Here is a 16,421-nt window from a genome sequence, read left to right as displayed (position 1 = left end):
CCCCATTTCCACTGATGTGCAGAGCTCTGCGGTGTCAGACAGAGGGAGCTTGGTCATCTCCTCACCCTCTATAGCTGGTGACCATCGTCACATTTATCTGCCATAGTTCCCAGGACGTTCTGCTGACTGACTAACGATTATTAGGAAGGAGCAGAGGAGGAGAGCAGCGGCTACACTAACACAGTGACCGCATTAACACACAAAACCACCTGCCAAACTTTAAGGCGTTTGTCAGGATGTAGGATACTTCTAGTTGTGTTTGGGAGGAAGTTATTTTCCTACCCACAGCAGACTTCCTGCAGACACAACAAATGTAAATACAAAATCAGACATCAGAAACTGTGTGGAAACATTTACATATGTGTTTCTGTTTAATCTTTAGCTCTAGTGCATCTGTAATGGCAGAAATAGGACTTTAATTAGTCTAACACATTGTATTCTCATTTATTTATCAGACTGGTGAACATTTATGAAAACTGGTGCATTGGAAAAGTTTGCTGTAACCCATAGCGACCGTAGTTATCAACCTCATTTATTGGGTTAAATGACCTTGTTGCCCACAGTTCATCTTATTCTGCAAATCACCATAATAAAATAATCACCTGGGGCCTGATTCAATAAGGAACTTAAATTAAGAAGTTTCTTATTTCAGTCTCCTGGACAAAACCATGTTACAATGCAAGGGGTGGAAATTAGTATTCTGTTTTGCACATAAGTTAAATACTGACTGTTTTTTCATGTAACACACAAATACTTGATAGCTTATTTATACACTGAAATCTAAAGTTGATATTTGTGTGTTACATGAAAAAACAGTCAGTATTTAACTTATGTGCAAAACAGAATACTAATTTCCACCCCTTGCATTGTAACATGGTTTTGTCCAGGAGACTGAAATAAGAAACGTCTTAATTTAAGTTTCTTAATGAATCAGGCCCCTTATGTTCAGGCTCAGTCCTGATGGGGATTGTAGTTCTCCTGGACAGCGTCATGTGGAAAGTAAATGTCAGGTTACTATGGTTACAGTATCTGAGTAGTGCAGCATTTCCTCACTACAAGGCACCAGTTGTTTCATGCCCTTCGCGTTGTTACCTCTAGGTGTAGGACTACAGTGTGACCTTGGGGTATCGGTGGAGAGGGGTAGATCCGTTGCCTCTAGGTGTAGAACTACAGTGTGACCTCGGGGTATCGGTGGAGAGGGGTAGATCCGTTGCCTCTAGGTGTAGGACTACAGTGTGACCTCGGGGTATCAGTGGAGAAGGGTAGATCCGTTGCCTCTAGGTGTAGGACTACAGTGTGACCTCGGGTATCAGTGGAGAGGGGTAGATCCGTTGCCTCTAGGTGTAGGACTACAGTGTGACCTCGGGGTATCAGTGGAGAGGGGTAGATCCGTTGCCTCTAGGTGTAGGACTACAGTGTGACCTCGGGGTATCGGTGGAGAGGGGTAGATCCGTTGCCTCTAGGTGTAGGACTACAGTGTGACCTCGGGGTATCGGTGGAGAGGGGTAGATCCGTTGCCTCTAGGTGTAGGACTACAGTGTGACCTCGGGTATCAGTGGAGAGGGGTAGATCCGTTGCCTCTAGGTGTAGGACTACAGTGTGACCTCGGGGTATCGGTGGAGAGGGGTAGATCCGTTGCCTCTAGGTGTAGGACTACAGTGTGACCTTGGGGTATCGGTGGAGAGGGGTAGATCCGTTGCCTCTAGGTGTAGGACTACAGTGTGACCTTGGGGTATCAGTGGAGAGGGGTAGATCCGTTGCCTCTAGGTGTAGGACTACAGTGTGACCACGGGGTATTGGTGGAGAGGGGTAGATCCGTTGCCTCTAGGTGTAGGACTACAGTGTGACCTCGGGGTATCGGTGGAGAGGGGTAGATCCGTTGCCTCTAGGTGTAGGACTACAGTGTGACCTCGGGGTATCGGTGGAGAGGGGTAGATCCGTTGCCTCTAGGTGTAGGACTACAGTGTGACCTCGGGATATCAGTGGAGAGGGGTAGATCCGTTGCCTCTAGATGTAGGACTACAGTGTGACCTCGGGGTATCGGTGGAGAGGGGTAGATCCGTTGCCTCTAGGTGTAGGACTACAGTGTGACCTCGGGGTATCGGTGGAGAGGGGTAGATCCGTTGCCTCTAGGTGTAGGACTACAGTGTGACCTCGGGGTATCGGTGGAGAGGGGTAGATCCGTTGCCTCTAGGTGTAGGACTACAGTGTGACCTCGGGGTATCGGTGGAGAGGGGTAGATCCGTTGCCTCTAGGTGTAGGACTACAGTGTGACCTCGGGATATCAGTGGAGAAGGGTAGATCCGTTGCCTCTAGGTGTAGGACTACAGTGTGACCTTGGGGTATCAGTGGAGAGGGGTAGATCCGTTGCCTCTAGGTGTAGGACTACAGTGTGACCTCGGGGTATCGGTGGAGAGGGGTAGATCCGTTGCCTCTAGGTGTAGGACTACAGTGTGACCTCGGGGTATCGGTGGAGAGGGGTAGATCCGTTGCCTCTAGGTGTAGGACTACAGTGTGACCTCGGGGTATCGGTGGAGAGGGGTAGATCCGTTGCCTCTAGGTGTAGGACTACAGTGTGACCTCGGGGTATCGGTGGAGAGGGGTAGATCCGTTGCCTCTAGGTGTAGGACTACAGTGTGACCTCGGGATATCGGTGGAGAAGGGTAGATCCGTTGCCTCTAGGTGTAGGACTACAGTGTGACCTTGGGGTATCAGTGGAGAGGGGTAGATCCGTTGCCTCTAGATGTAGGACTACAGTGTGACCTCGGGGTATCGGTGGAGAGGGGTAGATCCGTTGCCTCTAGGTGTAGGACTACAGTGTGACCTCGGGGTATCGGTGGAGAGGGGTAGATCCGTTGCCTCTAGGTGTAGGACTACAGTGTGACCTCGGGGTATCGGTGGAGAGGGGTAGATCCGTTGCCTCTAGGTGTAGGACTACAGTGTGACCTCGGGGTATCAGTGGAGAGGGGTAGATCCGTTGCCTCTAGGTGTAGGACTACAGTGTGACCTCGGGGTATCGGTGGAGAGGGGTAGATCCGTTGCCTCTAGGTGTAGGACTACAGTGTGACCTCGGGGTATCAGTGGAGAAGGGTAGATCCATTGCCTCTAGGTGTAGGACTACAGTGTGACCTCGGGGTATCGGTGGAGAGGGGTAGATCCGTTGCCTCTAGGTGTAGGACTACAGTGTGACCTCGGGGGTATCGGTGGAGAGGGGTAGATCCGTTGCCTCTAGGTGTAGGACTACAGTGTGACCTCGGGGTATCGGTGGAGAGGGGTAGATCCGTTGCCTCTAGGTGTAGGACTACAGTGTGACCTCGGTGGGGACTGGTAGATCCGTTGCCTCTAGGTGTAGGACTACAGTGTGACCTTGGGGTATCAGTGGAGAGGGGTAGATCCGTTGCCTCTAGGTGTAGGACTACAGTGTGACCTCGGGGTATCAGTGGAGAGGGGTAGATCCGTTGCCTCTAGGTGTAGGACTACAGTGTGACCTCGGGTATCAGTGGAGAGGGGTAGATCCGTTGCCTCTAGGTGTAGGACTACAGTGTGACCTCGGTGGGGACTGGTAGATCCGTTGCCTCTAGGTGTAGGACTACAGTGTGACCTTGGGGTATCAGTGGAGAGGGGTAGATCCGTTGCCTCTAGGTGTAGGACTACAGTGTGACCTCGGGGTATCAGTGGAGAGGGGTAGATCCGTTGCCTCTAGGTGTAGGACTACAGTGTGACCTCGGGGTATCGGTGGAGAGGGGTAGATCCGTTGCCTCTAGGTGTAGGACTACAGTGTGACCTTGGGGTATCAGTGGAGAGGGGTAGATCCGTTGCCTCTAGGTGTAGGACTACAGTGTGACCACGGGGTATTGGTGGAGAGGGGTAGATCCGTTGCCTCTAGGTGTAGGACTACAGTGTGACCTCGGGGTATCGGTGGAGAGGGGTAGATCCGTTGCCTCTAGGTGTAGGACTACAGTGTGACCTCGGGGTATCGGTGGAGAGGGGTAGATCCGTTGCCTCTAGGTGTAGGACTACAGTGTGACCTCGGGATATCAGTGGAGAAGGGTAGATCCGTTGCCTCTAGGTGTAGGACTACAGTGTGACCTTGGGGTATCAGTGGAGAGGGGTAGATCCGTTGCCTCTAGGTGTAGGACTACAGTGTGACCTCGGGGTATCGGTGGAGAGGGGTAGATCCGTTGCCTCTAGGTGTAGGACTACAGTGTGACCTCGGGGTATCGGTGGAGAGGGGTAGATCCGTTGCCTCTAGGTGTAGGACTACAGTGTGACCTCGGGGTATCGGTGGAGAGGGGTAGATCCGTTGCCTCTAGGTGTAGGACTACAGTGTGACCTCGGGGTATCGGTGGAGAGGGGTAGATCCGTTGCCTCTAGGTGTAGGACTACAGTGTGACCTCGGGATATCAGTGGAGAAGGGTAGATCCGTTGCCTCTAGGTGTAGGACTACAGTGTGACCTTGGGGTATCAGTGGAGAGGGGTAGATCCGTTGCCTCTAGGTGTAGGACTACAGTGTGACCTCGGGGTATCGGTGGAGAGGGGTAGATCCGTTGCCTCTAGGTGTAGGACTACAGTGTGACCTCGGGGTATCGGTGGAGAGGGGTAGATCCGTTGCCTCTAGGTGTAGGACTACAGTGTGACCTCGGGGTATCGGTGGAGAGGGGTAGATCCGTTGCCTCTAGGTGTAGGACTACAGTGTGACCTCGGGGTATCGGTGGAGAGGGGTAGATCCGTTGCCTCTAGGTGTAGGACTACAGTGTGACCTCGGGGTATCGGTGGAGAGGGGTAGATCCGTTGCCTCTAGGTGTAGGACTACAGTGTGACCTCGGGGTATCAGTGGAGAAGGGTAGATCCATTGCCTCTAGGTGTAGGACTACAGTGTGACCTCGGGGTATCGGTGGAGAGGGGTAGATCCGTTGCCTCTAGGTGTAGGACTACAGTGTGACCTCGGGGGTATCGGTGGAGAGGGGTAGATCCGTTGCCTCTAGGTGTAGGACTACAGTGTGACCTCGGGGTATCGGTGGAGAGGGGTAGATCCGTTGCCTCTAGGTGTAGGACTACAGTGTGACCTCGGTGGGGACTGGTAGATCCGTTGCCTCTAGGTGTAGGACTACAGTGTGACCTTGGGGTATCAGTGGAGAGGGGTAGATCCGTTGCCTCTAGGTGTAGGACTACAGTGTGACCTCGGGGTATCAGTGGAGAGGGGTAGATCCGTTGCCTCTAGGTGTAGGACTACAGTGTGACCTCGGGTATCAGTGGAGAGGGGTAGATCCGTTGCCTCTAGGTGTAGGACTACAGTGTGACCTCGGTGGGGACTGGTAGATCCGTTGCCTCTAGGTGTAGGACTACAGTGTGACCTTGGGGTATCGGTGGAGAGGGGTAGATCCGTTGCCTCTAGGTGTAGGACTACAGTGTGACCTTGGGGTATCGGTGGAGAGGGGTAGATCCATTGCCTCTAGGTGTAGGACTACAGTGTGACCTCGGTGGAGAGGGGTAGATCCGTTGCCTCTAGGTGTAGGACTACAGTGTGACCTCGGTGGAGAGGGGTAGATCCGTTGCCTCTAGGTGTAGGACTACAGTGTGACCTTGGGGTATCGGTGGAGAGGGGTAGATCCGTTGCCACATCAGACAGGGAAACACAATCTCTTCAGTCATTCATCCCGTATGAAAAGGGAATAATGTGTCATTGTGCTCACACCAACCTCGTGTCTGTGGTAGGAGAATAATCAGGAGATTCGGCTCAACTCCCTCCCGGGAAAAGAGAAAGTCTGTTATAAATATAAATATATTGATGCAGAAGTTTGTTGAGAAGAAGGTTATGGGAGAAGACCCCTATACTGTCCACCTGAGTGTCCATGGTGTATGTAGTGTGTGTCCCCAACGTTCAGCGCAGTCCGTTATCCCCCAGATATGTGGAAGTAAATCAACAATGAATAACCCCTAATCCTCGTCTTACCTACACACGAGTGACAAGGGTGAAAGATAGATATTATTATTATTATATTAATTATTTACTGCGTGTGTAATGATAGAAACCAATAGTCCTCCCTCACAGAAACCAGATCTCTGTCAGAGTGCAGGGGGTTGTGGGCCAAGATGGGGGCATTTGCGCCAAGTGATGGTGGAGAGAACATGTTCCTCGCTAAGAGCAGAATAAGTGAGATTATTAAAATGGGCGAATCTGTGTGAATAGAATTTCTGGGGTCTCTGTGATACATTCCTTGACCACAGGCTGCACGTCTATCACTTCCACCAGAAGAACGGCTTCGCCTGCATGGTGCTATCGGACTTCTTTGAACTTATGTAAGTAGAATCCGATCACGTTTTGCTCATTGTGTAAATCTGTCAGACTCTCCTATAGATTCCGCTGCAGGATCCCTGTCCAGCTACATTACATGGATCTATCCACTACCTGACTACAATTAGCATGCTAAAACAAGATTGTAAGCTCTTCAGTCAAGAGACCACTGGACCATATTTACCAGGTGGTATTGTGTTTGTTTTCCTTCATGCAGCCAGTTCCTCTTTGTTGTGACATTCACAACCTTCCTGTTTCGCTGTGTGGAATATGATGTCCTCTTTGCCAATAAACCCGTCAACCACACCCATTCAGGTGCCAACCCTGACCGCAACAAGGTGACCTTGACTGATGCCATCTTACCAGCTCAAGAGTGCGCACTCAGGTACGTCCATAATCGCTGAATACGACTCAAAAGGACAGGAGGACAGGGTGCATGCAAATTAGCACAAGTGGGAGTGTCAGATGCATGCAAATGAGCACAAGTGGGAGTGTCAGATGCATGCAAATGAGCACAAGTGGGTGTGGTTTCAAGTCAGGAAATAGCTTTTACTGCACTTCCACATTTTTTCCGGTTTATAAATTACATCCAGTGTATCAGGTATTTGTATGTGTAATTACAGTTTGTGTCTATGTTAGACAGTCTGCATTGTGTATGTGTCACTGAGACAGTCTGCATTGTAAATATGTCACTGAGACAGTCTGCATTGTGTATATGTCGCTGAGACAGTCTGCATTGTGTATGTGTCTGTTAGACAGTCTGCATTGTGTATGTGTCTGTTAGACAGTCTGCATTGTGTATATGTCACTGAGACAGTCTGCATTGTGTATATGTCACAGACAGTCTGCATTGTGTATGTGTCTGTTAGACAGTCTGCATTGTGAGTGACTCTTTGCTGTATGCGCAGGATCCAGGATAGTGGTTGGATTATTTTCCTGCTGGTCATGGCCGCCGTCTTCTGGCTGTACCGTCTCGTAAAGATGTTTTGTAATCTGCTGAGTTACTGGGAGATTCGCAAATTCTACGTCCGAGCCCTGAAAATCCCCTCGGTGAGTATCCTGCTGGGTCCCAGTAATATGCTCTGTGCTCTGGGATGTATGAATAATGGGAGCAGAAACCGATACAATGAGATGACCCCTGTGATTGTAATGAGTGTGAATTTCATCCAGTCTCGTTCCATTCCTGACACTAATTGTTTCCCTGTTTACTTCCCCCGTGGAGCAGGACGAGTTGTGTAACTTCACATGGCAGGAGGTACAAGGTCGTCTGATCTCGCTGCAGAGAGAACACCCAATGTGTGTGCACAAAAAGGAGCTGACTGAACTTGACATCTACCATCGCATTCTACGCTTTAAAAACTACATGGTGGCCATGATCAATAAGAGCCTTCTTCCTGTCTGCTTCCGCCTTCCATTCATCGGGGAGGTCACCTTCCTCAGCCAGGGTCTCAAGTACAACTTGGAGCTTCTCTTCTTCTGGGGTCCGGGCTCTCTCTTCCAGAACAAGTGGAATCTGCAGCCCAAGTACAAACGTCCTGGCCAAAGACTGGAACTGGCTCAGGAGCTGAGTCGTACTATCATCCTCCTCGGACTGGCCAACCTCTTCCTCTGTCCATTCATATTAGTGTGGCAGATCCTCTATGCCTTCTTCAGTTACACTGAAGTTATTAAAAGGGAACCTGGAAGTTTAGGTGCCAGGCGCTGGTCACTCTATGGTCGACTTTACCTTCGCCACTTCAATGAGCTAACACACGAGCTCCAGACGCGAATGAGTCGTGGATACAAACCTGCCACCAAGTACATGAACTCCTTTGCCTCACCGTTGCTGGCTATTGCTGCCAAGAACATTGGCTTCTTTGCAGGATCTATGTTGGCCGTCCTCATTGCACTGACCGTGTACGATGAAGATGTGTTGACTGTGCAGCATATCTTGACCACCATTACTGTCCTTGGAGTGATGGTCACTGTAGCCAGGTGTGTGATCATGTGTGTAAACGGGGGAGGCCAAGTTGGGGCGCGGTGACGTCATTCACCATATAATACATGAATATCTCTCTACCTCCAGGTCTTTCATACCAGATGAGCATATGGTGTGGTGCCCAGAGCAGCTCCTGCAGTGTGTCCTGGCACATATCCACTATATGCCTGACCACTGGCAGGGGCACGCTCATAAGTCAGAGACCCGCGATGAGCTGGCACAGCTCTTCCAGTATAAGGCGGTAAGACGCTCAGATGTATGCCATGCACTGCCCATCTGCACCTGGGTCACCTATTAGGGCAGATACTTTGTGGGGAGAATGCTGTATCGGGTGGCGGGTGTACGATCAGGACTCCTGTGTCGGATGGCGGGTGTATGATGAGGAATCCTGTATTGGGCATCGGAGTGTATGCTATGGAGCGGTGTATCGGGTGATGGGGTGTATGCTATGGAGCGGTGTATCGGGTGATGGGGTGTATGCTATGGAGCGGTGTATCGGGTGATGGGGTGTATGCTATGGAGCGGTGTATCAGGTGATGGGGTGTATGCTATGGAGCGGTGTATCGGGTGATGGGGTGTATGCTATGGAGCGGTGTATCGGGTGATGGGGTGTATGCTATGCAGCGGCGTATCGGGTGATGGGGTGTATGCTATGCAGCGGTGTATCGGGTGATGGGGTGTATGCTATGGAGCGGTGTATCGGGTGATGGGGTGTATGCTATGCAGCGGTGTATCGGGTGATGGGGGGTATGCTATGGAGCGGTGTATCGGGTGATGGGGTGTATGCTATGGAGCGGTGTATCGGGTGATGGGGTGTATGCTATGCAGCGGTGTATCGGGTGATGGGGTGTATGCTATGGAGCGGTGTATCGGGTGATGGGGTGTATGCTATGGAGCGGTGTATCGGGTGATGGGGTGTATGCTATGGAGCGGTGTATCGGGTGATGGGGTGTATGCTATGGAGCGGTGTATCGGGTGATGGGGTGTATGCTATGGAGCGGCGTATCAGGTGATGGGGTGTATGCTATGCAGCGGTGTATCGGGTGATGGGGTGTATGCTATGCAGCGGTGTATCGGGTGATGGGGTGTATGCTATGGAGCGGCGTATTGGGTGATGGGGTGTATGCTATGGAGCGGTGTATCGGGTGATGGGGTGTATGCTATGCAGCGGTGTATCGGGTGATGGGGTGTATGCTATGCAGCGGTGTATCGGGTGATGGGGTGTATGCTATGCAGCGGTGTATCGGGTGATGGGGTGTATGCTATGGAGCGGCGTATCGGGTGATGGGGTGTATGCTATGGAGCGGCGTATCAGGTGATGGGGTGTATGCTATGGAGCGGTGTATCGGGTGATGGGGTGTATGCTATGGAGCGGCGTATCGGGTGATGGGGTGTATGCTATGGAGCGGTGTATCGGGTGATGGGGTGTATGCTATGGAGCGGTGTATCGGGTGATGGGGTGTATGCTATGGAGCGGTGTATCGGGTGATGGGGGTATGCTATGGAGCGGTGTATCGGGTGATGGGGTGTATGCTATGCAGCGGTGTATCGGGTGATGGGGTGTATGCTATGCAGCTGCGTATTGGGTGATGGGGTGTATGCTATGGAGCGGTGTATCGGGTGATGGGGGGTATGCTATGGAGCGGTGTATTGGGTGATGGGGTGTATGCTATGGAGCGGTGTATCGGGTGATGGGGTGTATGCTATGGAGCGGTGTATCGGGTGATGGGGTGTATGCTATGCAGCGGTGTATCGGGTGATGGGGTGTATGCTATGGAGCGGTGTATCGGGTGATGGGGGTATGCTATGGAGCGGTGTATCGGGTGATGGGGTGTATGCTATGCAGCGGTGTATCGGGTGATGGGGTGTATGCTATGCAGCTGCGTATTGGGTGATGGGGTGTATGCTATGGAGCGGTGTATCGGGTGATGGGGGGTATGCTATGGAGCGGTGTATTGGGTGATGGGGTGTATGCTATGCAGCGGTGTATCGGGTGATGGGGTGTATGCTATGGAGCGGCGTATCGGGTGATGGGGTGTATGCTATGCAGCGGTGTATCGGGTGATGGGGTGTATGCTATGCAGCGGCGTATTGGGTGATGGGGTGTATGCTATGCAGCGGTGTATCGGGTGATGGGGTGTATGCTATGGAGCGGTGTATTGGGTGATGGGGTGTATGCTATGGAGCGGCGTATCGGGTGATGGGGTGTATGCTATGGAGCGGTGTATCGGGCGATGGGGTGTATGCTATGGAGCGGTGTATCGGGTGATGGGGTGTATGCTATGCAGCGGTGTATCGGGTGATGGGGTGTATGCTATGGAGCGGCGTATCGGGTGATGGGGTGTATGCTATGCAGCGGCGTATCGGGTGATGGGGTGTATGCTATGGAGCGGCGTATCGGGTGATGGGGTGTATGCTATGGAGCGGCGTATCAGGTGATGGGGTGTATGCTATGGAGCGGCGTATCGGGTGATGGGGTGTATGCTATGGAGCGGCGTATCGGGTGATGGGGTGTATGCTATGGAGCGGCGTATCGGGTGATGGGGTGTATGCTATGGAGCGGTGTATCGGGTGATGGGGTGTATGCTATGGATCGGTGTATCGGGTGATGGGGTGTATGCTATGGAGCGGTGTATCGGGTGATGGGGTGTATGCTATGGAGCGGTGTATCGGGTGATGGGGTGTATGCTATGGAGCTGTGTATCGGGTGATGGGGTGTATGCTATGGAGCGGTGTATCGGGTGATGGGGTGTATGCTATGGAGCTGTGTATCGGGTGATGGGGTGTATGCTATGGAGCGGTGTATCGGGTGATGGGGTGTATGCTATGGAGCAGTGTATCGGGTGATGGGGTGTATGCTATGGAGCGGTGTATCGGGTGATGGGGTGTATGCTATGGAGCGGTGTATCGGGTGATGGGGTGTATGCTATGGAGCGGTGTATCGGGTGATGGGGTGTATGCTATGGAGCGGTGTACATTAATATCTTTCTCCTCCTCATTGTCTTGGTAGGTCTTTATTCTGGAAGAACTTCTCAGTCCAATCATCACTCCATTCATCCTGATCTTCTCTCTGCGCCACAAATCGCTGGAGATCATCGACTTCTTCCGAAACTTTTCAGTGGAAGTTGTGGGAGTCGGAGATATCTGCTCATTTGCTCAAATGGACATCAGGAAACATGGAAACCCTCAGGTGGAGAGAAATGAATAGGGGCAGAACTTGGCATAGGGTAGATTCATGATCAGTGGTGGGACTTACTACCACTACAGGGGATGTGACCGCTACTGGACCATGAGTGGGAAAGCCTGACAATGTTGGTCCACCCTTCTGTGGCCAGTGCTGTGCTCTTCTGAGCATGTGTAACGGCTGACACCTGCTCGTTGACCCCACAAACGTCACTGTGCCTCGTTGGCCTCAGGAGGTGGACCACCGGCTTCTGCACCACATTCTGCTATGGGCCTGGTGGTGCCGTGTAACCATACTAGGAACATCCACATAGATAGATATTGTATATATATATGTATGTACATCCCTCCCTCGTATCATCCTAAACCCCTCTTGTCTGTCTTATCTGCAGTGGATGTCTGAGGGGCAGACCCACGCCTCTGTGTACCAGCAGGCTGAGAATGGAAAGACAGAGTTGTCACTCATGCACTTTGCAATCACAAATCCGCACTGGCAGCCCCCACTGGAGAGTTCGGTCTTTATCGGTCACGTGAAAGAGAAGGTTCAGCAGGATGCGGCCAATGCTCCCCCAGCCCAGCAAATTCTGTGTGATGCTCCGATCTGCAGCTCTATCCTTTCTACGGAGTCTGGAACAGCGGTCAGTACTCTCAAACCCCCAAAACAGCCACATTACCCCTGTGTACCTGCTGTCTAACTCCTGCTGTTACTCCCCTGTATCAGCTCTCTAACTCCTGCAGTTACTCATCTGTATCAGCTCTCTAACTCCTGCAGTTACTCCCCTGTATCAGCTCTCTAACTCCTGCTGTTACTCATCTGTATCAGCTCTCTAACTCCTGCAGTTACTCCTCTATATCAGCTCTCTTACTCCTACTGTTACTCCTCTGTATCAGCTCTCTAACTCCTGCTGTTACTCCCTTGTATCAGCTCTCTAACTCCTGCATTTACTCCTCTGTATCAGCTCTCTAACTCCTGCAGTTACTCATCTGTATCAGCTCTCTAACTCCTGCTGTTACTCCTCTATATCAGCTCTCTTACTCCTACTGTTACTCCTCTGTATCAGCTCTCTAACTCCTGCTGTTACTCCCTTGTATCAGCTCTCTAACTCCTGCAGTTACTCCTCTGTATCAGCTCTCTAACTCCTGCTGTTACTCATCTGTATCAGCTCTCTAACTCCTGCAGTTACTCCTCTGTATCAGCTCTCTAACTCCTGCTGTTACTCATCTGTATCAGCTCTCTAACTCCTGCTGTTACTCATCTGTATCAGCTCTCTAACTCCTGCTGTTACTCCCCTGTATCAGCTCTCTAACTCCTGCAGTTACTCCCCTGTATCAGCTCTCTACCTCCTGCAGTTACTCCCTGGTGTCCTGTATATTTTCCTGCTCCTTCCCCTCTGATATTCCTGGGCTCTGCTTTGGCCACACTCTTCCCTCTGGTCAGTGTTGGTAACTCTCATCTTTCATCCTCTGTAGCCTGATAATTTGTTGGCCAGTGTTCTGGTTCACCCCGTCCTTACTGCCAGTGGGTTACCCACACGAGACCGACGCTTTGCACATCCCACTACTACAGCATCTGCCGCAGCTAGTGTCTTAGCGTCTCTCTCCGCATCGCAGATCTTCAGCCGACCACAGGGGGCGCACTCCAACACTTCAATGTACAACAGTGAGCGGACTGTCCTGCAGCAGAGGTCAGTGGATAATACACCAGCACTCTCTGCCCCTCTGTCACCAGCACTCTCTGCCCCTCTGTCACCAGCACTCTCTGCCCCTCTGTCACCAGCACTCGCTGCCCCTCTGTCAACAGCACTCTCTGTCACCAGCACTCTCTGTCACCAGCACTCTCTGTCACCAGCACTCTCAGCCCCTCTGTCACCAGCACTCTCTGTCCCTCTGTCACCAGCACTCTCTGCCCCTCTATCACCAGCACTCTCTGCCCATCTGTCACCAGCACTCTCTGTCACCAGCACTCTCTGCCCATCTGTCACCAGCACTCTCTGTCCCTCTGTCACCAGCACTCTCTGTCCCTCTGTCACCAGCACTCTCTGCCCCTCTGTCACCAGCACTCTCTGTCCCTCTGTCACCAGCACTCTCTGCCTATCTGTCACCAGCACTCTCTGTCCCTCTGTCACCAGCACTCTCTGTCCCTCTGTCACCAGCTCTCTCTGTCACCAGCACTCTCTGTCCCTCTGTCACCAGCACTCTCTGTCCCTCTGTCACCGGCACTCTCTGCCCCTCTGTCACCGGCACTCTCTGCCCCTCTGTCACCGGCACTCTCTGCCCATCTGTCACCAGCACTCTCTGTCCCTCTTTCACCAGCACTCTCTGCCCATCTGTCACCAGCACTCTCTGCCCCTCTGTCACCGGCACTCTCTGTCCCTCTGTCACCAGCACTCTCTGTCCCTCTGTCACCAGCACTCTCTGTCTCTCTGTCACCAGCACTCTCTGCCCCTCTGTCACCAGCACTCTCTGCCCATCTGTCACCAGCACTCTCTGCCCATCTGTCACCAGCACTCTCTGTCCCTCTGTCACCAGCTCTCTCTGTCACCAGCACTCTCTGCCCCTCTGTCACCAGCACTCTCTGCCCCTCTGTCACCAGCACTCTCTGCCCCTGTCACCAGCACTCTCTGTCCCTCTGTCACCAGCACTCTCTGCCCATCTGTCACCAGCACTCTCTGCCCATCTGTCACCAGCACTCTCTGTCCCTCTTTCACCAGCACTCTCTGCCCATCTGTCACCAGCACTCTCTGCCCCTCTGTCACCGGCACTCTCTGCCCCTCTGTCACCAGCACTCTCTGTCCCTCTGTCACCAGCACTCTCTGCCCATCTGTCACCAGCACTCTCTGCCCCTCTGTCACCAGCACTCTCTGCCCCTCTGTCACCAGCACTCTCTGCCCATCTGTCACCAGCACTCTCTGTCACCAGCACTCTCTGCCCATCTGTCACCAGCACTCTCTGCCCCTCTGTCACCAGCACTCTCTGCCCCTCTGTCACCAGCACTCTCTGTCCCTCTGTCACCAGCACTCTCTGCCCATCTGTCACCAGCACTCTCTGTCACCAGCACTCTCTGCCCATCTGTCACCAGCACTCTCTGCCCCTCTGTCACCAGCACTCTCTGTCCCTCTGTCACCAGCACTCTCTGCCCCTCTGTCACCAGCACTCTCTGCCCATCTGTCACCAGCACTCTCTGCCCCTCTGTCACCAGCACTCTCTGCCCCTCTGTCACTAGCACTCTCTGTCCCTCTGTCACCAGCGCTCTCTGCCCCTGTCACCAGCTCTCTCTGTCACCAGCACTCTCTGCCCATCTGTCACCAGCACTCTCTGCCCCTCTGTCACCAGCACTCTCTGTCCCTCTGTCACCAGCACTCTCTGCCCCTCTGTCACCAGCACTCTCTGCCCATCTGTCACCAGCACTCTCTGCCCTTCTGTCACCAGCACTCTCTGCCCCTCTGTCACCAGCACTCTCTGTCCCTCTGTCACCAGCGCTCTCTGCCCCTGTCACCAGCTCTCTCTGTCACCAGCACTCTCTGCCCATCTGTCACCAGCACTCTCTGCCCCTCTGTCACCAGCACTCTCTGTCCCTCTGTCACCAGCACTCTCTGCCCCTCTGTCACCAGCACTCTCTGCTCCTCTGTCACCAGCACTCTCTGTCCCTCTGTCACCAGCACTCTCTGCCCCTCTGTCACCAGCACTCTCTGTCCCTCTGTCACCAGCACTCTCTGCCCCTCTGTCACCAGCACTCTCTGCCTATCTGTCACCAGCACTCTCTGTCCCTCTGTCACCAGCACTCTCTGCCCCTCTGTTACCAGCACTCTCTGTCCCTCTGTCACCAGCACTCTCTGTCCCTCTGTCACCAGCACTCTCTGTCCTTCTGTCACCAGCACTCTCTGTCCCTCTGTCACCAGCACTCTCTGCCCATCTGTCACCAGCACTCTCTGTCCCTCTGTCACCAGCACTCTCTGCCCATCTGTCACCAGCACTCTCTGTCCCTCTGTCACCAGCACTCTCTGCCCCTCTGTCACCAGCAGTCTCTGTCCCTCTGTCACCAGCACTCTCTGTCCCTCTGTCACCAGCACTCTCTGTCCCTCTGTCACCAGCACTCTCTGCCCATCTGTCACCAGCACTCTCTGTCCCTCTGTCACCAGCACTCTCTGCCCCTCTGTCACCAGCACTCTCTGCATAACCTGAACCTGACCACACTGCATCCTGCAGCAAACGGCAGCATTGAATGACTTCCACAGTGCTGGGAGTGTTTAACCCTCCATCTTCTGGTCTAGTGATCTTATTGTGGCTGTTACATATTCACAAGGGGAACCTGGAGTTCCTGTAATCTGTTCCTCTGCTATCAGGACAGGTTCTATAGCGTGTACTAAACTGGGTGATACTGATCTGTACCGGGAATGTTGTGGATGAAATATAAAATGTATCTGCAGGGTTCCATCAGTATCATTTATACATAATGGCCCTCTATGCACCCAGGTACGATGCTATGGCAGCTCGGTGACATATTTATAATATAGCGCAGTAATCGGTGTCTCTGCCTCGCTGCGCTGGGGCCATGTTTACATAAATAATGAAAGCTTAAGGATTTATTTATAAATACATTCCCTGTGAATAAGCTGTAGTCACTAACCTCCTCCCGCAGACAGGATATATATATATATAATAGGATGGCTGATATTGGTCTGCCAAATGGACGCGTCTCACAAGCTCTGTGTGTTTATGTATGTATGTATATATATATAATGTACACATGATCGGTACAATGACAGGCCTCTGTCTCTATTTCAGCACCGTGTCTCCGAGTGACTCCCAGATTCACAGTATCTCTCGCTCCTCCCTACTGGCCTCCGAGTTTGCATCTGCTGAGATGAGCCTACATGCCATTTACATGCACGAGGTGAGCCTACATGCCATTTACATGCACGAGGTGAGCCTACATGCCATTTACATGCACGAGGTGAGCCTACA

The 16,421-nt window shown here is 52.4% G+C and overlaps 1 protein-coding gene across 2 annotated transcripts in view; it reads left to right on the top strand.

Annotated features, from left to right (window-relative positions):
• The window catches only part of LOC142159395 (autophagy-related protein 9A-like), a 38,431-nt gene that overhangs the window by 18,623 nt on the left and 3,387 nt on the right, over nt 1-16,421 (top strand). For both annotated transcript variants that reach the window (XM_075214255.1, XM_075214256.1), the window contains exons 4-12: nt 6,236-6,300; nt 6,513-6,680; nt 7,204-7,345; nt 7,521-8,269; nt 8,361-8,514; nt 11,284-11,463; nt 11,849-12,094; nt 12,927-13,141; nt 16,242-16,350. In XM_075214255.1, the coding sequence (XP_075070356.1) occupies nt 6,236-6,300; nt 6,513-6,680; nt 7,204-7,345; nt 7,521-8,269; nt 8,361-8,514; nt 11,284-11,463; nt 11,849-12,094; nt 12,927-13,141; nt 16,242-16,350 (2,028 nt within the window). The remainder of the gene's footprint in view (nt 1-6,235; nt 6,301-6,512; nt 6,681-7,203; nt 7,346-7,520; nt 8,270-8,360; nt 8,515-11,283; nt 11,464-11,848; nt 12,095-12,926; nt 13,142-16,241; nt 16,351-16,421) is intronic.

This window comes from Mixophyes fleayi, chromosome 5 (assembly GCF_038048845.1).
Source record: "Mixophyes fleayi isolate aMixFle1 chromosome 5, aMixFle1.hap1, whole genome shotgun sequence".
Lineage (NCBI taxonomy): Eukaryota > Metazoa > Chordata > Amphibia > Anura > Limnodynastidae > Mixophyes > Mixophyes fleayi.
This window is presented reverse-complemented; position numbering and strand designations above follow the sequence as displayed.